Source organism: Motacilla alba, chromosome 1, assembly GCF_015832195.1.
Source record: "Motacilla alba alba isolate MOTALB_02 chromosome 1, Motacilla_alba_V1.0_pri, whole genome shotgun sequence".
Lineage (NCBI taxonomy): Eukaryota > Metazoa > Chordata > Aves > Passeriformes > Motacillidae > Motacilla > Motacilla alba.
In genome coordinates this window covers 50,510,027-50,535,317 of record NC_052016.1, presented here as the reverse complement: position 1 = coordinate 50,535,317, position 25,291 = coordinate 50,510,027, and the positions used below count along the sequence as shown (strand labels likewise).

Sequence of the window (25,291 nt, the reverse complement as noted above, 5' to 3'; positions counted from 1 at the left end):
TACTCACTTTCCCGTTAAATAATGAGCTGAATTTTCCTTCATCTTCCTCTTACGTCTAATGCCTCTTGCAAAACCTGCTTCTCTTTGCCATAATGTCCCCTGCTAGATCAAATTAATTTTGTATTTTTGCCATTCTTCCTAGTATCTTCATTCTGTCACAGGACAGTGATTTTCCAGACTGTGAGTTTGGCAGAACATCAGAAAGTGAGATTTAACATAATAGCTGTAGCCACCACCTCATCATACTTCGTGTGGTCCAAGACTGCTACAGGGTCTAACCCCAAGTGCGGTGTGTGGGAATGACTTACAGAGATGCAACAAATGTACATTCCTGGCCTAAAATGAAATGTTAACATAGGTGGCTCCACCATTAAACACTGGGGCTCTGCAGGGAGCTTAGGGGCTGTCAAAGAGATGAATGGAATGATACAACAGAGAAACCTTCCTTGATAGTAGGATTTAATTGTTCAGCCCCAAGAGTGAGCAGCAACTGAGTCACACGCAACAGAACCAAGAAGCAAGCCGGACAGAAAGGCTCGAAAGCAGGTCTGAAAAAAACATTCATTTGTCCACCACTGCTGCTGAAGAGTATTTTGTCATTCTATCTTTTGTAAAACATTTCTGCCTTTTGCAAGACTGTCAGCTGCAAAATACTGCCTTCTTCACAGATAGCTACTGTGTCAGGCTGGAAATAAGGCTTATTGCTTACCTTCCCCCATAAGAGCTTATTCATAGCGTCCCACTTAAGCTGCAAAGATCAACTTACAAGCCCAACAATAAAATACTGAGGGGGTTCCCATTTCTTCAATTTGCTTCGATGGGGCTGCTCAGAGAAACAGGGACACATTTGGCATGAAAAGGAAGGATCTCTGGCAAAAATCTGGACAAGGGTAATTTCTGACCTCACTGAGAGAGATTCTCTGATTCAATATTAATGTTCTTTTTTTCTTTTTACAGTTACTCTGATAGTAAGGTGATGCTTACTTTTTTTATAGCATGTCTGAGGTCCACACTGAAAATTTGTCTTGTGCAAAGGTGGTGAAAATTTACTCAGCAACCATATGTCTTTACAGTACTCTTAATACCAAGACACATTGAATCTTATTTTCTCCTGCATGAAACTGCATCACAAGACTTATTCAGAATTTGAGAGACTACCCAGTGTAGCATCCCCTGAATCCAAGCTGGAAAACGTCAAGTCTTTATCAAGATGTGCTGATGAGTTCAGAGTGGCAGAGTTCAGTGCCATAAGAATTAATTATTAACCATGCTGTTAGAGACTCTGTTCAGAAACTGTCCTTGGTGTGACATAACCTGCTTAAAAATGATGTCTCAATCTAATTAAGTGTGTAAATTTAGATGAGAAAGGTAACTACAGGTTGTGCACTTTACTTAATAATCTGTTGAGTTTGTAAGACTACATCTGTAATTATGTACTTGTTTTCTTGTTACCCATAACCATGTTGAGGAGAAATACTTTAAAATTCTGCTATATTTTTCTCTTTCCTGTTACCTAATACATTCTATAACGCTTCCCAGAACTTCCTCTATGGATCCAGCAAACATTAAAAATATTTAGTAAAAAAAAACCAGCCAAACATTTATGAAACAATAAAAATTCTTTCATTTTCTTTCATTATTCATTTTGATCCAAATTCAGGTATTTAGGCAGCATATCAAGGTAAAAACTCACTAAAATTTAGTGCTTGTATATAGGAGAAAATTAACTTCTATAGCTATAATCAAGTAATTAAACAGATTTAGTTAGGTCTGTGTAATTCCCTATTTCTTCTGTAGAGTAATTATACTGGAATGAAGCCACTTTAATTCTGGAATTGACTGTCCACATGGGGAACTATATTGAAACAGCTGTAGTAAAATAATTATTTGACTACAGCTATGCTGTTCGCTCCACCCCCCCGAAAGTCAGGCACCAACACAAAAATCTTGCCTCTTTTGCAGAAGCTCAGTGATGCCAGCTCAGTCCTATTCCACAAACAAAGACTTTGCCAGCAGAATGAACACACAACTCAGAGAACAGCTTTTACCTCTCAATTCCTCACTGAGAGGTGACGTACATTGTTGCACTTACAGATTTTTTATCACTTAAACAGTTCTGAGATGAAGCGGGATGTGGAATGGAGACAGTGGACAGAAAATATACCCTTTTCTGAAATTAACCATGTATTTTGTAAAAGCGTAGTCCATGACAGAGCTAACCCCAGCTGAAAGGAGCAGAAGATGGGCGGTGGCAGCACTCCTTCTCTCTGCCTGTGGATACCTTGTGCCTGGCAAGCATTGCCTCTGACCTCCACTGCTCTGGCACAGCCTGAGGGCAGAACCTTTCTCTGCCTTGACCTTCCAAAGCTGGGAAGTCCCACAGGCTTGCTCTCATCTCAGCTTACAGCAGTGCAAATGCAGAAAAGAGGATGGTCCTCTCTACTTCTTTGTATTGATGTCACTTATGAAGTGAACTGAAGAGAGACAGAGCTATAACATTCTGCTTATTGAACTGTATTTTTGTTTCACTTCCATTAGTTTAAAGATTTTAGTATTCTGGACTTAAAGCATAGGCTTTGGCTGGTCAATTACATACTATGTGACTCTAATACCCAATTTTTGCAGACTAAGGAGCTCTTCCTTCAGCCACACAGCTACTTAGGTAGAGGTATTTCACCTCAAAGGCCCTCTAAACTTTGGCACCCAAGCTCTCAATGGGACACGGAGGTTCACAGTCCTTGCAAAAGTCATTGGAACGATGCAGATAAGAAAGCTGGGTCCCAACTTACCTCGATCTGTGTCGTACAGGAAAACGAAGCGGTTCCATTCGTAATGATCCAGCAAGCTCAGGAGGGCTCCCCGCAGGGACGGCCGCAGCTGCAGCACGAACTGGCTCTCACCCTCCGTGGGGAAACTCGGTGTGATGAGGGAGATGTGCAAGGCGCTGCAGAATGAGGTCAAGGTATGTACTGATCTCTTATCATATAGTCCAAAAATGGCAAAAACTCCTCTAGAATACTGGGAGCAAACTGAAAGAGACAAACAAGCCAACAAACAGAGTTTAAGTAGTGACAAAACCTGTAAACGTGTGCTTACACATTCCAACATCCCCAAATTTCTAATTTGAAGATTTGCAACTCTGCCTGTACATTTACATTCAATTTTAATGTGTTTTATTCTGGAAACCAATAAATAAATAGCTAAATAACATTTTCTGACTTTCTGATTTTGTTCATAGAACACTAAAGTATAGTGACATTACTCTGAAATAAAATGTAAAATAAATACCATGTGTTTTTGCATACCAGTGAAAAAAACCAACATATACTGTTTTAGCCATAGCTCTGCAAAGTATCAGGCATTGAGCCTTTCCCTTACCTTGAACTGAAAAATGTTCACATTCTAAAATGTGAAAATTATCAAAAAATGTTACTGACCTTGTAAGTGAAATTTGGACATTTTGAATTGTATCGATGTAGAACCTTTGCTCCCTTTTAAACAGGAAGCCCTTGTGGTACATTAAAACACTTCTGGAAACATTGAGTAAAACCTACTTCATGAATAATCTCCTTGACTTTAAGAGGGCAGTTTGAGTAAAATGTAGTAAGTCAATGTGATCTGACTTTTGCCCCAACCCTTTTATTTCTACTCTGTGCTAACTGGAAACCAGAAAACAAATGACCTGAATATATATTCTGAGTCTTGATTTACTCTTGGACTCATTTAAGACATAGGGAGAGACTTCTATTGATTTCGTCACACTGGGTAAGGACTTCACTGCTCTCTGCACAGAAAAGCAAGCATATAGGTAATTTTCTTGAGCATCTACTGCATTCCTATTAACTCATATAGAGTCTAACGAAAAACATCCCATTTTTTTGACGCTCAAACCAAGTTATTAGAAAGTCTGTGATCATTAATAGTGTTACTTCTCCCAGATACACAGAAACTGGAGAAAGGAACAGTCAGTTAGGGGATCATCATATTTTCTATGCTTTCCTCTCACTATTTCCCATGCTCTCCTGATCCAGATGCTCTCTTCTCAGAGTCCATTCTTACACGTTGCCTAAACATGGGGAAACTCAAGGCACCCTTGCGCTAGTTGGGAGTTCACAGTCATTCTGCATGTGCAGCACACTCAGGGAACAATGTACATCCTTACCAAATTGAAACCACTCCAGCTTTAATTTTTTCATATTACATTTATTGCATAAAGAGCTGAAAATAAAAATTGTGCATTTTTCTCCTAAGACTTGGGTGATTTACCCAGTTCTGATGCCAGAACTTGAGTAAGTAGCTTGAGGGCAGTTTTGTGATTTTATGTTCTCCTCCACTGTTATGGCTCCCATCCTAATGATTTTTAAAGTAATATTTTATATCAATAAAGCTTTTTCAAAAACTTTCTTCCTTCAGTTCACCTTCAATAAATTCACCTTCAATATACACATCTCTTACAAACCCTCTTAGTATTTTCTTTGCTGGACTGCACAAAACAGATTCCTACAGACCCCTCAAAGGATTGGCTTGTCATTCCACTAATCATCACTGGGAGCACTGCTCTCTGCTTTCCCAGCTCCATCTCATCTGGCTTGGATGCAGATGACTGACATGTTGAGAATTTCAGTTAAAGGTTTCCTGCTTTTTTTTTTTTTTTTTACATTATTTCCCCATCTTGACCATACAATATCTTTTCTGACATATCCTAAGATGACACTGTGCTTTTCTAAAATCTGAACCTCAGTGATGGCTGACGATCATGTTGAGATCAAAAGTCTGCTCCTTCTTCCTTCTGGGCCATTTGCAAATGATGAGTTTCTGCTTATAGCAGAGTGTTTTCATCAGTCACTCTTATTTGTTTTCCATCATGCCCCACATATTTCTGCACTCCTTTAAAATTATTTACTTCTCTGCTTAGTCTGCTCTGCTTGATGTACTTATCTGCCTCTCTAGCAAGTTCCATCATGGTTGGTACCCTGACTTTTTATCTCTGTGCCTACTGTAAAATTAGACAGTTAAGATCTTTCTCCTGTAATTGTGCTTCTCCAGCTTGGTACCTCCTCTTCTACTAAAATTTGTTGCCATCTTCTCCACAGTTTCATGTTTGCCTTTTGACTCTGTTTGTCTCCATTTCAAGAAATCCCTCTCTTAAGACCATGTCTATTCTATTACATTCTCTTGGCAACTGGAAGATAGAGATCAATCTTATACTGTCTATCTTAGTAACTTCTGGTTGCATTTTATGCCATTGTCAATCTATATCCATATTTTAAAGCTTTCTTTCCATCAAAATCTGTTCTATAACTTCACTGATCATACATGTTATGGCTCTAGTAAGAGGCACTTGTTATTCCATCTGCCCTTCAGTAAATCAGTTCTTGAAGAACCAGGAAAGAAAGATGTGACTTCTGTGTTCCCATTAGTCATCACACCTCTTTTAAGATCAACATTCTCCTTGAGTGAAAATCAATGTGAAATATCTATTAGTTTTTAACCTCCAACTAGATTTTCCTGCTTTTCTGTCTCATCACCAATATAGAACAGCTTCACTTATTCTCCTATTTCCTGTATTTTTATTTAAATATGTAAACAAACTTCTACTGTCATTTTAATGTTCTTTAAAAGTTTCATTTTTCAGTGGAAGCTCTAACTTAAGCTTTCATTTCTGGAGCAAATGTCCTTTATATCTCCTTTTTTTAAAACACAATCTTTCTTATTAATAATCCTTTTCAAACACTTGTTTCTTGTATCTTCCTTCTATAATCATTCCTTCAGTCCCATCCTGTACATTACTTTCCTCTGCAAAGGGATTTCTTCATGTTTAGCAAGGATTTCTGTGAAAATATGGCAGGCCTTCTCTATTTTTAAAAACAGTTCAATTAACTCTGACAAGTGAAATAATTGAACACAACCCTCATGTAAGTGGTAGTTACTTAAAAGTGTTTCTTGTTTAGACAAAGTCTTTCATAAAGCTCCTTGCTGTTGTACTTCTTTGCAGTTTTACAGGGGCACAGAATACTTTTTGGAACACATGGTCCTTACAGTAGGAATCCACATGATGAAAAATTCAAGAAATCAATGCCAAGCTTGAAATGGTACACTTAGTGGAGCTAAAGCTCAAATTCATTCTCAGGATAGAGAAAAAAGTCAAATTTGAAATTTCATTAAATAACATAATATGACCCTGAAGTACTTATAACTTAGAGTAACAGAATAATAATTTTTCATGTTCAAAGCAAACTATTCTTGTCCCAGTCTAAATCCAAATATGATAAAAAATTATCTGAATACCATTAAAGTCCTGAAATAGCCAATCCAAGAAAACTTGTGCTATTATACTTGAGATCAAGACTGGAAAATAACTGAAGAGTGTCCTTCTTTACTCCATGATAAGAAAAAAATGCTAAGACGAGAGTTATGAGATTTTTCTTACTCAGTACAAAACCCACAGAGAGGAAATAGCCCTGTGACACTATGGAGATGAAGCTTAAACATATGCAGAGATGCTGCAACACTCCTGAATCAATTTTACAGTAATCAGCAGCGACCCCAAAATCAGCAAAGCCACGAGGATTTGCATTCCAACTCACTACTGTTCTCAGAAAATGCCTCCTGGCAAACATGACTACCTGAATTTGCTAATTCTTTTTCCAGTTCTCTTACACTTCTAAAGGGACTTTACTTATTAAAAATTAACTAAATTATGCTTGGTAAAACAGTCGCATACTAGCATTCTAAGAAAATTTTGTTCAAGTCTTTTTCCCTCATAAATACAAAGCAGTGAAAAATACACTTTTATGAGCATACTTTGAAAAATATTGAACAATAATTTGTCTTTAAGCCAGATACCTCTTCATAGCTGACAACTTACTATCTGTATTACACATTCTATTTTCTCCTGCAGATTTTGCAATGCCATTGGTCTCACCAAAGATGAGATGAATGTGGGGGTCAGACCCATAGAATCACAGCATGGTTTGGATTGAAATAGACATTACAGATCATCTAGTTCCAGTATTCCCTGTCATGGGCACCCGCCACTAAACCAGGTTACTTAGGGCCCTATTCCGCCCAGTCTTGAACATCTCCAGGGATAGGGAGCCCACAAACTCTCTGGGCAAACTTTTCCAGTGCCTCACCGCTGCCACAGTAAAGAATTTCTTCCTAATATCTAATCTAAACCAACTCTCTTAAAGTTTAATGCCATTCCCCCTGCCCTGTCACTACATGCCCTTGTAAATAGACTCTCTCCATCTATCTTGTAGGCTCCCTTCAGATACGGGAAGGATGCAACTATGCCTCCCTGGAGGCTTCTCTTCTTCAGGCTGAAACCTGGTTGTCTCAGTCTGTCTTCACAGGAATGATGCTCCAGCCCTGGGAACAATTGTCTCACCTCTGGACTGGCTCCAGATAGCTCCTTGTTGTGCTGGGGACCCCAGAGCTGGATGCAGGATTCCAGGGGGGATCTCAGCAGAGCAGAGAAGAGAGGCAGAAACCCCTTCCTGGCCCTGCTGCCCACACTGCTTTGGATGCAGCCCAGGACATCACTGGCTTTCTGAGCTGTGAGCACTCATTGTTGAGACATGCTTCTCATCCACCTCCAAGGCTTTCCCCCAGGGCTAGTCTTGATCCTTTCTCCACCCAGCCTGTTCCCCTTGGAACAGACTCTAGAAAAAAAACATTGCATTGCACCTTAAATCATCAAAATAGCATTATTGCAGTAGTTGTAATATGAATTAGATGTGTTCTATTCTAGCTGATTGTACTACATGATAGTACAATCACTTTAAAAGAATAGGTGACTCACAGGAACTTCAATTAAGAAATGACATCATAATGCCAAAATGGCAAAAACTGCATATACTGAAGGGTTTACTGAGACACACGGAAAAGTCACGTGGTCTTCTTTCTCTGCAAGAGAAATGCTTTCCAAAGTTCCTGCTACAGCTCTAAGACAAGTCCCTCACTTAAAACACAAATCTTATCTTGAAAAACAAAAATCAAAAAATTCCAACGACTTCTTATTCCCAAGTTATGCCCATATAGTTTAAATCCTCTAAACAATGTATTTACAGAGAATAGGTAGGGTACAGCTGGTCTGCCAGTAGTGTTCGTTTTGCTCAGCAGCAAACAGGCACCAGGTATAGGAACCATATCTGTAGGAACCTGGAAGACCTGCAGCCTAACACCAAAGTAACATGACAGAACCTTCATCAGTCATGAGTCACCGACCCTGAGTGTTTCAGGACACAGGTTCTGAAATAAGCATTATAAAAAGCTTTCCCCTACGTTTTCAACTCCTGTGTGGGAAGCCCTGGCACAGTTAGCTATTACAGATATGTTGACAGACACACTGATCTGTCATAAAAACACAAACTGTGGAACAGCCAGCATTGAAACACTCAAGACTAGTTTACATTGTGGAACTTTTCAGATATGAGGATGGTCTTTCATTGCTGTCTCTTCCCTTCCTCCTATGCTTTGGACATCCAAACGGGGCTTAGGGATTATGATTGGTGGTCAATGACAACTTGTGTCTGACTCTCCTTCCTCCTCAGGCTGCTCACCTAATCCAACAATGGATCTCCACAGGAGATACTGTCCTTTTCAAACTTCTCCAGCTTTGGCCCTTGCTGTGGGCTGCAAGTCTTCAAGAACTGCTACATTGTAGGCACTCTCCAATAAGTAGTCCTTCAGGAAAAGACTGCTTCAGCATGGGTCCCCCACAGGCCACAATTCCTGTCAGAAAACCTACTCCAGCGTGGGCTCCTCTCTTCATTGGACAAAGCTCCTGCCAGAAGCTGGCTCCAGTGTGGACTCTCCATGGGCTGCAGCTTCATTCAGGGCACTTCCACCTGCTCTTGCATGGGATCCTCTACAGGCTGCAGGTGGATCTCTGCATCCCCATGGATCTCCATGGGCTGCAGGGGCACAGCAGTCTCACCTTGGGCTATGTGGAATGGGCTGTGGGGGCTGGAGCACCTCCTGCCCCTCCTTCTGCACTGACCTGGGGGTCTGCAAGGCTGTTCCTCTCACAGATTCTCACTCTACTCTCTCATTGCTCCTATGCAGTGTTTTTTATTCTTTACTGAATGTATTATCACAGAGGTACCACAGCATCACTGACAAGCTCAGCTGGCTGAAAACTCTGTCTGACATAGGCCATTCTGTCAGGTCCTGTCACTGGTCACCACAGAGAAGAGATCAGTGCCTGCTCTTCTTTGGCTGGGGGGAGGGGAATAGAGGGACAGCCTCTGCGAGAAGATGCCAGGGGCCACTCCTAAGTTGTGTCCGGAGAGGTCGAGGTTGGCTATTAAAAAAAGGTTCTTCACCTAAAGGGTGGCTGGGGTCTGGAACAGCCTCCCCAGGGAAGTGGTCACGGCACCAAGCCTAAGAAGAGCTCAAGGAGCACTTGGACAATATTCTCAGGCACATGGTGTGACTCTTGAGGATGGTCCTGTGCACAGCCAGGAGTTGGACTTGTTGTCTTTGAGAGTCACTTCCAACATAGCTTATTCTATGCTTCTTTGATCTGGTAAACTCCAGAGAGCAACACATTTAAAAAGTATATTTAGGGAGTCACATTTCCTTGTGCCACCTAAATAGCACATTAAAACTTTCATTTGAGGTGTGCCGGCAATGCCATCAGTGGTCCATGTCTTCATGGGTCACAGTCATGTGCACTGTTTTGTTTAGCTGCTGTGCACCTGCCAGAACTGATGTAAAAAATACTGTGCAAATTTTTCTGACCTGAAGAACTCCTTCCAAGAGGAACAGCCTACCCATATGGAGATGCAAGCTCTACATGTGAGATTAAGTACAGAAGGGAGAATCATTTAATCTAAATATGAACCGCCTCCCAAGGTCAAATGATTCATAAACTTATGTTCGTAAGAACTGTGACATTGGAGATGAGATTAAGCAGTATTTCTAAAACAGCTTTGAGATTGGCATTTCCTGTTAAAATGTCCAATGATCTTTCCGTTCATTTTGCACAGATCATCCTAAAGTCTCTTTCTCCTCTCTGCTCTCTGATCCACCTCTTCCTGATCACTCCACTGACCTGCACCTCCTGGAAGAGGACACAGGGCTAGTTAGAGCTCTGGAACTAAAAGACAAATGATCTAAATTCATTCCTCTGTAGTTTTAAACTATCTTGCACTCAAATCCAGTACAGATTTGAAACACATATGCTCTTCCTCAGTTGAGTTTGAGACTGTTGATTTAATACTAAATTATGCTCTTGCATTAAGAAAAATTCCCAACACTGAGACGAACTTAATGAGCTGAACTAAATCACCGATATAAGATGACAGACAGGATTATAAAAAAGAAAGCAGTGTTACATAAAGTGTGCAGATGAAAAACATTATAGATGTATTAGGACCAGCTCACTACTATCTAGAAAATTGTCTGGAGTAGAATAGGATACCTCTAAATACGGTTATCCAAAATAAGACAAAAGGGAAACAAGGAGTTTTTAACAAATTATATAGTTAATACATTCAACAACATCCAACAAAACCCTATTCATGTTCTATTTATAGACCCTGCACCCTCTAAATCATCATCTACCTTTGTCTTTTGATCACAAACTCTTTCAAGCAAATTAATTACCTTGCATTTAGGAGGCATATATCACATGTCAGGTAGCAACATATCTAAAGTGTTATAACCAGAAATAATATCACAGCATTTAACTAAATAATAATAATATTTGGTCAAATAATATCACACTTTAACCAAAATCAGCTTATTGCTCTAAAATTTAACACCGTATTAGTGATTAGGGTAAACAAAAAGAGACTACATTATGATTTTTCCAGCTTTAAACAAAAACCAAAAAAAACCCCAATGAATCACAAGTATTACTCTCTTGAGTATTTATTCCTCTCAAACATTTGTACTCCTATAATAAGACATTGCATAATGAGAAGTCTGGCATGTTGGGTACTGAATCTCTGAAACTAAATTCATCCCCTGGAGCAAGTCACTTTGCATTCCCATGCCTCAGTTTTCAAGTTTTAAACCTATTGAGGACTATAAGCAGTTGACAGGAAGGCCAGTCTCCTATTAGATATCTGTAAAAAGCTGAGCACAATGGTCCAGCTGTCTCAATGTGGATTCTGAGTGCTACCCCAATGTGTATGAATGTTATACCTAGTGGGCCTGTCTCTTGCAGTTCCACAGTAAATTCTGAAACCTTAAAACTACATAAACCTATGTCCTAAAGGTGATTGTGTTTAGCTGTATGCATAAGATGAAGCAATAAAAAGTGTCCAGGAGTTTTTAACTGGAGTTCAACACCAGATCAACCAAACACAGAAAATTCATGAGTGTTTTCTACTCACAGCAGTGGATTTCTTCTAGTACTCTCTTCTAAGCAACTTACCAGCTCATTTAAAAATGCTCTCCTAAGTACAATGAAACCCTTGGTTTAACGTGGTAGATCAAATGGTAATTTGGGAAATGCAATTCTGTTTGTTCAGCTGCAAATGTGAGAACATATTGCAAAACAAGATATAAGCTTACTACATTTTTTAATTAATTGCCACACTACCAGAAATCATTTTTGTGAATTGTCTCTAAAAGACTATTTCTGCTCAAACACAATTCCTTAAACAATATCAGAAAGTGATAGTGCATTGCTTGCCTATTGAATGGAAAAATGGAATTGAATGAGCTTAACTAACATGCATGGTATTTTCTTCTTTTAAAATAAATTTAAAATTTGTAATGTAGTATTTTGTTTACAATGACTTATGCCAGATCACTAAGCTACAGAACTTTAACTTTAGAAGGTTATCCCAAGAGATGCCCAAAATAAAAGACCATTGAGACCAGGCAAGACTGGTTTTTAAGTCCAACTGTGGAACTCTTCTCCATGCTTCATACGGAGGCAAGATTTTCTATCCACAAATTAATACATTGATTAAAGTTTCCTCCAAGCCAATTGCAGAAGCTGTGAAACAAGCATGTGTGTCTTTGTATGTATAGGGGCACATGGAGTGGAGAGTGGAGGAGTCTGTCTCACCTGGTTCTTACCACTCAAAAGTCAAGGGTTTAATTTCTGAGGCTTTTTTTTTTTCTGTCTCCAAAACAGAAAAAAAATATATTCCAAAGACAGGTCTTAAAATGGGCAATAAATTGCGTGTACCAATTTATCCACCAGAGATACCTTTCTCTTTTTAACTGCAAAATTGAGTGACACAATTTAGATAGATAGAATAAAAACTGTTCACACAATCTCACTTTAGGAAAAACACCTCTGTATTTTTAATTCCCTTTCCATCTCTAGATTCAATGTGATTTGGAGCTGCCCTTCTCTGAGGCTCATCTTGTATGACTGACACAGATCCCTTGCATCCAGGGGCTCCAGGTATTTCTGACACAAAGATCATGTATCTCTATTTTCCTTAAAAGGGCTCACAACTCTCATTTCTTGATAAAGAACACAAAGCAGCTTGGCCATTTATAAATTTCTGAGAGGGAAACTGCTTTAATCTTTAAATACTTTCCATCTGAAAACTTGGGCATCACTAAAGAATTTTACTTTCATTAATATATAATTCCACATAATTTAAATCCAATGGAATGTTTTTACAGAACAAGAAAAAAATTTCCACTGGGTTTATTTACAAAATTTCCTTTTCCTCTGTGCTTTGGCTAATTTCTTTGATAGAACACCCCTCATGAATTTCACATTTGCTGAACACTAACAAATCTTTTCTCATTTTTTAAAGCACTTTACAGCTCTACAATAAATCATCCAGTCTTTGTGCCTTTATCCTCCTGTCCTGTGCACTCCATGGATCTGATATTTATAGCTGTCTGGCAATGCACATACACGTGCGTATCCCTAACTCTGCCAAAACTTTCTTTTTGAAAGCTCGCCCATTGAGAATCCACATGCAGCATTTACCTTTCATAGTCACATGAATGAGAATCCACATTGGTACAGAAGTTCTTTCTTGGCTGTTTTTAAAAGCTGATAAAAATACCAGTAGCATGTGAGAGTTCCAAGCTTTTCAGAACCACAGAAGTTTTTTAAAAAGTTAAACATGGTAGGAAGTTCCTATGGCACTTGCAGGTTTTCTCAAGGACAAAGTCTCTACAGTCATCTTTGAATTTTTTTCTGCTTCAGGATAAAAGCTTAGAGAGGCATAACAGATTGCATGGAAATTAGATTGGACTACAGTAGAAAACTGGTTTATGGAATCAATCGTAAAATTCCCAATTGCTTAACTGAGGTGAACATTTCACCTCTGATACTCCTGGTGGTTAGAGATCTTGCAAAATCCCATCACCTTTTCAGTTTGCCAGCTGAGGGAAAACACATCCTCATAAAATGAATATCTAGAGAAATCATGTTTGATAACTTATCTAGATTGCCTGCATGATTAAACATTTTTGATTCTCTGATTAAAAATTTTCTCTATTTCTTGGATTGATTCATTTTCTTACAAGACATATTACTTCTTTCAGTTCAAATTTAAATTTGAATTTCACCCAAACATTTCTTTGTAGAGAAAACAAATTACTTGTTTTTCCCCCAAAATCTAATATTTTATAAAAACTTGCCCCATATCCTATTTTAATGAAATGGAGCAAAGAAAAATACAAGTTTTGGTTTAAGAAGTAATCTTTTGATGGTCCACTTTTCTACATCACTAGCCTCTTTTTTAAATTATTATTATTTATCTTGAAGAGGGAAAAATGGGCATATTTAAAAAGAAATTTTTCCTTCCAGAAGAAAAAGAGCTGAAAAAAAAAGAATCAGTTCAATCAGTTTTAAATAGGAGGGTAGTTTATGAAGCATGCAGTTAATTACATAAAAATAGCTTTTTATTCATAGCTATGTAATCACAGGTTTTTCTTACACATAGTAATAAACATTTGCAGTTTAATGAAAAAAAATAGCCACAATTTTTTTCTTAATTTTGGAGAAATACATGCTAATTCTGAAGAACTCCTGCCAGCAAAACTGTTATTGACAGGAATTAACTGTATTTCATTTGAGATGTGAGATAAAGCCATACAACTTGGCTCTTAACCTAAATTGTTTTGATGAAGGCTTTACTATAATTTGTACCTCAAATACTGTTTTCAGTTTGGGGCCCCTCTACAAGAAAGATATTGAGGGGCTGGAGCATGTCCAGAGAAGGGTCTGGGGCACAAGTGCTGTGAGGAGCAGCTGAGGGAGCTGGGGGTGTTCAGCCTGGAGACAAGGAGGCTCAGGGGGACCTCATCACTCTCTGCAACTGCCTGACAGGAGGGTGCAACCAGGTGGGGTGAGCCTCTTCTCCCAGGTAACAAGTGACAGAACAAGAGGAAATGGAAAGTTGCACCAGGGCAGGTTTAGATTGGATATTAGAAAAATTTTTTCACTAAAAAGAGAGTCAAGCATTAGAACAGGCCACCCACAAAGTGGTTAAATCACCACACCTGAAAGTGTTCAGAAAACATGCAGATGTGACACTTTTGGGACATGTTTAGTAGTGGACATGGCATGTTATGTTTATGTTTATGTCTGGACTCAATGATTTTAGAGGTCTTTTTCCAACCTATATGATTCTATAATTCTATTAAACTAGGGGGTCATGGGGGATGGGGGGAATGGGGGGGGGGAAGGGCTCCAATATTATCCATCATCTTCTAATGAGATCACATGCCAGAGCATCCTACATCATAGCCTGCATTTTCTCTTGGAAACACATTTTCCTAATATACTGGTTTTCATATCTCTTCAGAGAAGGTCAGACTTCTGGTCTTAGAGGTCTTTCCCAGCTTTAATGATTCTGTGATTCTGTAACTCACATTTTGAACCAGTGTTGCTTCTTTATGTCAAATGTTGTGTTCTAATTTTGCTGAACTGAAAAAAAATCAGCGCTGCCTAAATTTGAGGAAGCTCAAGTACAGCATTTTTTAAAAGTATTGGGGAAGCTTGGTATAATACTTCCATGTGACTTTAAAAGGGGACTAGAAATTTAACTGCTCCCTCTGGCTTAGAAAATATCTCCTCAGATCACTGAAAAATTTGGCAAAGGAAGATATAGAAGGCAGGTAATCATGAAAGATGTAACTAACTTGGTCCAGCATGAGGATTCATTCCAGCATAATCTTCATTCAAACTTGACCAAAGATGTTATTTTTTGTCTGATTTGTAGTTTTAGATTAAGAAATAAAGTCTGTCGTTAGGGGAGTGATGTCATTTGATCCATCACTAGAACTCTATTGTTCTTTGTTCGTGAGTCTGTTTCTCAAATTCTTATTCTTCCACTTTAATCTTCCAGCCACTGCAGTTTGTTCCCTGAAGTGCAATGATCACTGTCCAGTCCAGGCTTTTGAATGTGTTGGCCCAGATGGGGCTGAGGTTCTACTTTCTCTCCTCAGTAACTGATTTCACATTCACAGGAGTTCCCTCACTAGCAACTTAAATCGTGGTTACTTTGACTCATGCTATTGTGCAAAGATATAATCTTAAATAATTTCTCCCACTTTGCTGTTTACTATTTAGAATGAGTGAAGCCATGGATTCCTTTTGGTCTCAATAAGATTAACAGACATTCATCACATGATGTTGATTAAATAACTTCTGCTTCCTTGACCACTCTCAGGTCTGAGTATCTTTCAAAGATCCAGAAAATATGGTTTTTAATTTCTGAAAACAATTTTAATGTTAAAAAGATAAGTGTGATGAAAATCTTACCTGTTTTTTTCCCCAATTTCCCATCAGTTAATAACCACTAGTATCTAATTTCACATACTGTAACTTGAAAAAAAGCATTTTCAGTTATTTTTAGTCCCCATAACTGGGATTTACATAGAAAAAATATCTGAATGCTTTTGAAAAAATCTGTTTGTCTTTCCCTTACTTCCTTCCTCTTGATGGTAGGAAGCACCACTTGAAACCAGTGTTACTGTTGGGTAAATGGAACATGCTATCTCATCATGAGATTACATTCAACTTGATCAGAGAGACAGAACTTCAGAGGATCTAGAAAAATTCTACTGCTGCCTTCTGCAGCCTGTGACTAGATATTGTCAACAGTTGCTGACCAAGTGCACAAAGTTCTTCTGAAGCTATTCCCCAATCAAGGAGGATCCTCTGAGCTGTCATTTCAGGGATGCAGACATATCAAGTACCAATTGTTTATTAGTCCACTCACATTTAAGGACCTTTTACTTACAGTGGATAAGAGATTTCCAGGCTCCCATGAGTGAGATACTGTGATAGTGCAAGCGTGTTCTGAAGAGTAAATACATTTTAAAAGCAATGTGAAATTTGCTTTGCCATGTACATCTATAATGTCCTTTATCATTATTTGGATTGTTTCTTCTTCCACATAAGGATTGGGAATGATGGCTTTTTCAGAACTTAGGTGCTTCCAACAGCCCAGAATTACCTCATAAATGGTACTATCTTCCTGCTTTCACTGCTTTTCTTTGCCTTGATCTAATGAACTGCCTTAATGGTACACGAAAGGATAGAGAAGTGAAAGCCAAGGAGTTTGTAAATTTTCACTCAAAATCCTATTTTAATTTCCAATAGACATTTCAATTAGCTCTTCTGAGTTTTCTAAAAACCAAAATGCTAACAGTTAAGTTCCTCATATAATTGAAGTAAAGAATAAAATATTTTCAAAGAATCAGTAAGATGAGTGTAGATACCCTTAGTATCTAAGTATCCTTGCTGGCCTGTTCAGCTGGGATACTCTGAGATTTTTTTCATCATTCTATACTTCATACTGCAGCCCTCCCTCAAAAATCCCAGGCATTTTACTCCTAATTTCACATAACCAAAACCACACCAAGAGATTTTCTCTCTAGAAGTTTGGATCTTAGCCTGCTTGGGTGACCATACACATCTGGGAATCACAGTTACTTCAGACATCTGATGCTGCACACTCAGTGTTTTCTGTACTTGGTCCTTCATGTCGCCTTGTTGTTTCAACCATCTCACTGCATTGACATTTTTCCATCATCTTGTAGATTGACTGTTTCCCACAGATAATGCAGTAATCGTAGCTAAGGAATTTTTTCAGATGCAGACACTGCCTACTATGGACACATCTGATCAAAATGACGGAATTCCAAAATTATGGAATTACTGTCTGCAGAGGGACAGAAGTCCAATATTTAAGAAACATCAAGCTAGCCCCCCTACCCTCTACCCATTTTCTTCCACTGTGCCTTGCAGTTTCTCTACTCATTTGATGTGGGGTTCTTCTTAGCCTCTCATGATCGTGCCAGTGGAAATCAGCCACACTACAAATGGGTGATTTTAAAATCAAATGCTTGGTATGGATGATTGGAAATGCATGTTCCACTGTCTTCCAGTTTTCCCACCAAGCTGTTTTTTCTTTCTCTAAATAACTAATCTTTCAACTTATTTTATGTATAAAATACAATTTTCAACAGCTATAGGTCTCACATAATAACCAAAGTAATGAGAAGAGGGAATTACTTTTCTAAAAATAAAATATGGATGAACCATTTGACCAAGGGTATTTACAGTGAAAGTCATTCACCTTCTAAATGGAAGACCAGTCTCATCAGTCCCAAGTGCAAAATATATTCTGGCCATGCACTCTTTTTAATGACTCCAAGCTCCAACTATTTGATATGAAAGACAGTTTTCACCGTCAAATGCCATGAATGGGTTATGCTTTCTAAAGAACTCTTTTCAGCTAAAACAAGACTTAAGAAAAGAAGTTTAATACATGCCTAAGCATACCTGTCTGCATATCATAATATGTACGCATGTTATCTGTTTCTGTGGATGACAATTTTTTCTATTCTGTACAGCTGCTTGTTTTGTACACATAAATCAAAAGACAGATGCTACCTGTCTAAAAGAAGTATGTTTCTAAACTTACTTAGAAGACGTAGTTTCTAAAATAAGTATGCAGATAAACCTAATAAAGTACATCACTTTGTGTCTAACGTATTTGTCTTACATATTTCTCCATGTTTTGTTTACAAGGAGAGTTTATTTCATTTCAATTCTGGGACAGGAGATACTTAGGAAATGAATGTACGATTGTCTGAGGGCCCAGCAGTTGAAGAGAGGAGAATGTTTATGCTGTCTCATAAAGCATTGTTACCACACACAAAACAATTTTTCACACGAAATAATTAACTTCTACATTAAACCACTAACTTCTATTATGAATGGACACCTCTTTTGTAACACCATACTTGTGAAACATTAAACAAAATGGTGGCTTTACCTAAAAACAAAGCTCTTAAGGGCTTCCAAACTAAAAGCAGACTGTAGAACAGAGGTAAAGGTTTTCAATACTTGGCATGACTTACCTCCCCTTGACTCAAGTAGCCATTCTGAAACCCAACACCGCCTTTCATAGGTAGAAATTGCTTAGCATACACTTAGCATATTCTCCTCTAAGAGCAAAACTGCTAACTTGTATTGAAATCAATTGATGTTACTAAATTTAATTATTACACTCTTGACTACAGTAATACCAGAATCTTTCTTGCAACCACACAAAAAGATGTCAGTGCAACCTACTGTCTTAAAATTATAAATCCAAAGAAATCAAACTGCTTCTCAAAAACTATCTCCCCATTGCTCTCCTTAGGCACAATTTGATGAGGATATTCCGCCTCCCATCCTGCATTTGGCACAACAATCAAAAATGCTCTTTCCATTTCTCTTCCTATGACATTGTCAGGTTGTGAGGTTACAAATGAGAACAATAGTCTGTAAAGCACAACAAAAAGATGGTAAAACGTATTCAAAACCATTTAAGTGAGAGGCTATTGCTGGTCCAAGCCTCAAGCAGCTGTCATTATGCACCAGTTCACATCTTTCTACATGCAATGAGTTTTCTTCATTTTACAAAGAAATACACCTTCTGAAGGCAGAGCTCCTGATTTTTGTAGTTGGGAAATGCTTACAAAAAAAAAAAAAAAAAAAAAAAAAAAGCAATTACAAAAATATGTGTTCCTTTCCGCTAATTCTGCTTTCTCTATGCCTGGTTTTCAGGCACCATCTTAAGTATTTCCACAATTTCAATAATTTAAAACAGGAGCACGAGCCCTCTCATTTTGTTCTCTCATATCTTTGGCAGGAATGGGGCTTCATCCAAAGGCATTCTGAAACAGACTATCTATAATTGAGATTTCTACAGAGCTGGCAAATGTGCTGGTGATAATTTTAGAAAAGAATACAGATAAGAAGGGAGCTGAAATTGTTTGGCTGGCACCCTGTTATCCCTGTGAATGGACCAAAGGAGGGTATACTGTGGGGTCTGGGGGAAAAGAAGGCACATTGTCAAACAAGCTTTGCCATTACAAATGGTTTTTTTTATCAGGTTTATCACAAGATATTTAAAATATCTGTCATCTTATGTAAACTCCTTTTGCTGTTCCAACAGCAGCCTTCTCAATTGAAACCTATGTTTTTTCTATTTATTTTTGGACTTTATCAGGGCAGAGTCCATCACTTCACTGAATTGTTTGGTCAACAAAATGAGCAATATACTCTGTTATTTTGTACATGAAAACAGACAACTGAAATTTAATAAAATATTTAACAGCTTGGTATGCAAGAATATGTCTTTGTTGATGTATTGAAATAAATTTGCTGTAAAGACTGCTTTAAGAACAATGAAATATTGTATATATCACCTTAGGCATCATGTAAGGCAAGCAGCTTCTATGCTGGCATTTGCAAGAATAAGCAAAATTAGTTCAGCACAGTTCACAGCTGTGATCACTGGAGTAAAGCTCAGGGTCTAGGAGCTGCTAGCTCTGATACTCTACTAAAAAGGCAGCTGTACTTTAGTATTGGTCCACTGGGCCTGACGCTAATAATTTTTAAATGGCCTGTTTGTTACAGCAGTGGCCTCAAGCTACCTCTTATTTCAAATCCTATTAACATTTGTGTATCTTTAAACTACTTTATTGTCTTAATTAGCATATATTCATTCATAATTCCCAGTCAATCTGTTGCTATATGCAGAAAAGAGAAACGACAAAAAATATTAACAGTGGCCAAAGAGTTGGCGGATAAAATGTGACTGTTGTAATGTGGAACCAAACCAATCACACAAAACAGCAAGTGCAGAAATCCTTCTGTACACGCTGCTTTTCTCCACAGCGCTCTGCAGGATCAAACTGCTGCCTTAGGATAATGGATTGGCACTGCCTACAGGCATACTAGGGGAAAAGAAACCAATATAAGTAGAGTATTTAAGAAAACCAGGTTTATTGGGTTTTTTTCTTAGTTATAAAATTAGATTTTAAAAAAAAGGAAAGGTTTTTCACAGTTTTATTAGTTCCAGAAAGATGTAGTTGAAACAGTTCTAATAAAGCAAGTTTTCCCTTGCACTCTGAGACTTATCTTACTTACTCTTCGGTTTCAGGCAAAATTTCATTAACAGAAATGGGAGCTTTCCCTGAACAAGGATTGTAACACATTTCTTAATGCATATATACTAACATATGAAAGTACCTCACCTCTGTCATTAAAACCTATGAATTTCTGGTAGCTCAAAGATACCATAGCATGTATTTTTTTTAAAAAAAACTCCCATTACATTTGTCTTGAAAATGTTTTATGATCTTTACATTTTTAACATACAGAAAATTCAGTAGTTAGGTACCACAATGATTTTATTACACAGATATGCAATTACTGCCCAAAATCAACTTCTTCAAGTTTAGAAAATGCTGACCATGCTGATTATGACTTTTCAATCAACCTAAGATTTAAAAGAAATGCTGACATATATCTAAACTCAATCAGTCAGGAAAAATGTATAGAGCAAAGCATTTTTTTCTTCTACACAGTTATGCAAAATCTAACTACTCTTTGCCTGATTAATTTGTTTTGCTTATGAGTAAACAAAGAAACATAGATGCTACTTGAGCTTCAGGAAAAAAATACAGAATATTTTTCACAGCATGATTTGAAGTGAAAGGGTTGTTGTGAAAATGGCATAATGCACAGAAGCGCAGAAAACTTGTCCTTTTAAAACTCGATTTTCTCTGCAGTCTCTTTCTTAGCCTATTTTTTAGCATTTCCACAGTAGTTATGCTTCTATACCTACTCACAAAAGAAAGAGATGCATTAGTTACTCTTTTGCTTAAGATAAAACATAATCTAGGTAGGGTCATTTAACTTCCTTCCAGGTTCAGCTGGATTTAAGGTGTGTCTTGTTGAAATCACAATGTGGAGATTAAAAAACAATAAACACTGCTCTTGTATAATCTTGGTTTTCAATGCCTGGATTATCTACTTCACAGCCACACTTGCTGGGTAATTCTTCCTAGGTTATGATCAAGAGATAGTTTAACCAAACCAGCTGCCTAATTTTCTTCTCTCTGTTATTCTAGACTGAAGAAGAGGGATGTCCTGCCAGCTGGTGGCCTGTGAGAATAGAGAGGACTATACTGGAGACTCAAAGGAATCTCCTCCAGCATCATGTTCCTTGTCATAATGTCCTGATCTCAGTACTTTCAAACTCAGCACAATCTCACAGGGTTGCCTTACTATGGTACTTTTTATCCTTGAGTTAAACTGAGATCAAAATTCAGAAAAAGCAAATAGAGATAGGTTTCAAGTAACCTGTCTGGAGGGCAGAAACAGGATCACAGGATAGTTCAGACTGGGAGTGACCTCAGAAGGTCTCTGGTCCATCCTCCTGCTCACAGGAGGTCAGCTCTGAGGTCAGACCATATTCTCAGTGCTTCACCTGGCCAAGGTTGAAAATCTCTACGGACAAAAATGGCACATTGTATCTGCTTGTTCTGTTCCACTGCCTGTCTTCACAGGAGCATCTTAAAAAAAAAAATCAGTCTGAACCTCTCTTGATTCAGTTTACTTTCACTATCTCAGCTTCTCACCCGGCCTCACTTTACTGAGCCCAGCTCCACCTCCTAGATGATCTCCCTTAGGCACTGGGGGCTGCTATCAGGCAGTCCCCAAAGCCATCTCTGCTCCAGACTGAACAAGACCAGTGCCCCTAGCCTCTCCTCACATGGCTGGTGCTCAAGGTGAGTAATACTCTACTATCTCTGTAGATCTGCTGTCTCTGCCCCTTTTCACACAGCTCAAGATACTGATATTGGTTAACAGGCCCTCTTATAAATTTTACCTGAAAATGTCACCATTTTCCTTGCACATTGCAATCAGTAAGTAACTACTATGATCAAAGTCAGCACCGCTACTGGAAAAAACCCAACCCAAACCCTTAACAACCAAGGCTTATCAATGGTAATGTCAATGAACACAAATGTACATATGTGTCTGAAAATACAGACTTAAAACATAAAAATATTTGCGCTTGATAATCATATTGTTCCATCCCAATACAAATACAATTTGGACCATGAGTAAGGCAACTGTAGAAGTATAAAGAAAGTCAAGCCCACTTATGCATGCACAAGCCCATGACAAAATGTTATTAACACACTGAGGAACATGTTTTATTCCAAATCACTTACTAACTCCAGAAATCCAGACTGATCATTTATTATGGATTTGGTGAACTATGAGGTGTTGCAAAAATACAGCTCCAATTGATTAAATAATTGCGTTGCCATAAAGGCTGAGAGACAATATCCCACTTCTGTGTGGAGTCACCTTGCCTCAAAGTCAGTAAAAACTGCTTCTGCACACACAAGGGCAAAATCTAGCCTGAAGTCATCCCACAGCATCAGAAAATAAAACAACATATATCAATGAGTATTTTAAACAACACAATTTGATTATTTGACACTGTACACAGCCTAAGGCATAGGTCTAGACATGTCAGAATAGTGCAAAGGCCTTGCTCTTTAGAGGTTATATTTAATCCTGTTGCACTATTCTCTATTTACTGTCCTATCTTTTTGCATTACCTCAAAGAATAATTGGCAGACCAGAGCTGTAACAGAACACCTGTGGAAATCAGTTCCTACACAGGCATAGGAGATCCAACAAAATTAGGAGGCTATGTAGTCAGAAGACAGACTTTACAAGTGTTCTATACCCTGAAGTTAGTGGACAGATTTTGAAAAAAATAGATACAGGTCTTTGAAATATATTTCAATTTAGCATTTAAGGAATATCACACAGGTGTACATACATTTAAGAGAATCTGTTGGCTCTTCCCATTCTTTCCCTCATCATTCCCTGCAACTGGATGGCTAGAGAATATGGCTTGTGCTCCTCATCCTTCAACCAGTCATCCCAAGGCCATAAAGTCTCTTGATTGCTCTAGGACTTCCTGGTGCAACTTCAAAACTACCTGATAAATCAATAATTATCTGAGAATCTGAGGGGCATATCCAGGGTAGGAGGCTTTCTCTTCATATCTTTAACCTGATCCCCAGGGAGTCAGCAGGCTTTCCTAAGGAGGGGGTCCCATCTGCATATTAGGCCTTGTGTTCCTATCAGGAGGCCATCTCCTATGGCAGTGAGACATCTTTTTTTCCTTATGGAAGCGGTTTTTGGTGCAGGATGTAGGAAGGGTTAACCTTGGTGACACCTCCAAGCTGGATGAAGCATTATCCTCATTGTTGTGGGATGAAGCATCATCCCACCTGCACAACAGCCTCACTCCTATTACGCAGGACAGCTGGGAAGGGGAGGCAGTCACAGCACTGAGCACCTCACCACAGAGCGTATGATGGACGGCGATGCTTCTCCTTAGAGAAAAAGCAATGAGCTGATGGTTACTGAGGGAAACACCAGCTCTTCAGCCTCCTCCTGATGCTTACATTTTGCCTGACACTGAGAGCTGTGACACTTCAGCACTGAGCAGTGTTTCGGTTTGTGTTCGTCTGGCCGGGTGAAGTGAGGTTATCGCCTGGCTTCACCTAGAAGCTCCTCTGTGCCAAACGAGGAAAGTGCGAGTTGGTTTCTGCACTGGCCTTGCAGCAAAGAAATAGTGAATAATTTGTCAAAACCATGTAACTTTGCTTTTAGTGTAACTCCAATCTTCTGCAAAATGCTGAGCAATCGGGAAATCAAGCAGCTAGTGAGATATGCCTTAAGCGGTCTCTGATAGAGGGCTCTCTCTTATCCAAAATGCTGCCAATTTTTCTTCTTGCTGTACTGCATCACACAGGCAATGATAAAATGTCTTCTTTTTGCAAGGCTATTGTCTTTAAATTACATCTACTACATGATGCACATTTCTTAGATTTATAATAGGGACAAAACAGAGTGATAGCGTATACAAACAATGAAGTAAAAAGGTAGTTACATGTGTATATGCACACAGTCGAATTATTTTTTTCCATAATTACTTTTGGGTTTTGTATTTAACACAAGAGAAAAGTTATTAGAAATTGCGACACTTGTCTGGGTTGTCTGGGTTGGATTTCATAGACAACATGGAGTATTTTTAATTGCATAGATGATTACTTACTGACCTTTCTCTAATTTTCATCTTTTCATCTCTTGAGAGCCCACATGTCAAAAACCAAGGACTACCAAATAATTTCAAAACAATATCTAATGATAACTAATGGTTCTAATTTCAGTAAAAGAGCCACAAGGGTAATATCATGGTGAATATTTTGATCGAAAAAACTCTCTTTTTCTCACATCTAAATAGGGATATTATTAGGAAAATACAATTTTTATGAATGTAGAGGTCTCTGACATCTACTCACAACTACCTGAAGACTCCCATATTTTCCCGTAAAATCTAAACAAATAATTATATTTCAAATAAGATTAAATATTTCATTTTTTAAAACTGACTCAGAGAATTTTGTTTCAGAACTGTCCATCCTTATTCATTTCCTTTTTCAGACAATTTTTCACTCTCACTTGAAACAGAGCTCTCTGGTCAGACCACAATTCCCATAATGGAACAAAACATTTCCCCTGGCTTTCTGAACAGGACGATTACAAGAGCTGCTGCTAGGGTAGAGGGAAAAAGGAGCAGTGGAGGAACAGTGGTTTAGATTTTCCATCTTAATCTGAATAGATTAAGTTATTATTAAAAGTTATGTAAGTATACAGCATATAATACAACTATTTGATCTCCATTATTTTTATAAATGTCTAAGAGCAAAGCAGTAGGAGGATTTTTTTAATACATGGCTTGGTCATACCTGAAACTAGTGCTACTCAAATAACCTGTCATGAAATGAGCAGTGTAACTTTGAGAGCAACTGGAAATACACCTGACGTTCATGGATCATGAATAATACATACACCTTCATCACTGCCAAGCATTGAAACAAGCACATCAAAATAGATAGCAGTTTTAAAAGGACGGGAAGTCATAATTTTGTAAGACAAAAAGAGTTGACTTGGATTTCACAAAAT

At 38.2% G+C, this 25,291-nt stretch overlaps 1 protein-coding gene across 6 annotated transcripts in view; it reads right to left on the bottom strand.

Annotated features, from left to right (window-relative positions):
- Positions 1–25,291, bottom strand: part of GRIA4 (glutamate ionotropic receptor AMPA type subunit 4) — a 217,182-nt gene that overhangs the window by 141,395 nt on the left and 50,496 nt on the right. For all 6 annotated transcript variants that reach the window (XR_005259076.1, XM_038154861.1, XM_038154846.1 and 3 more), the window contains exon 3: positions 2,790–3,029. Coding sequence is in view for 5 of the 6 variants with exons in the window: in XM_038154861.1 (XP_038010789.1) it covers positions 2,790–3,029 (240 nt within the window). In the remaining variant the exon portion in view is untranslated. The remainder of the gene's footprint in view (positions 1–2,789; positions 3,030–25,291) is intronic.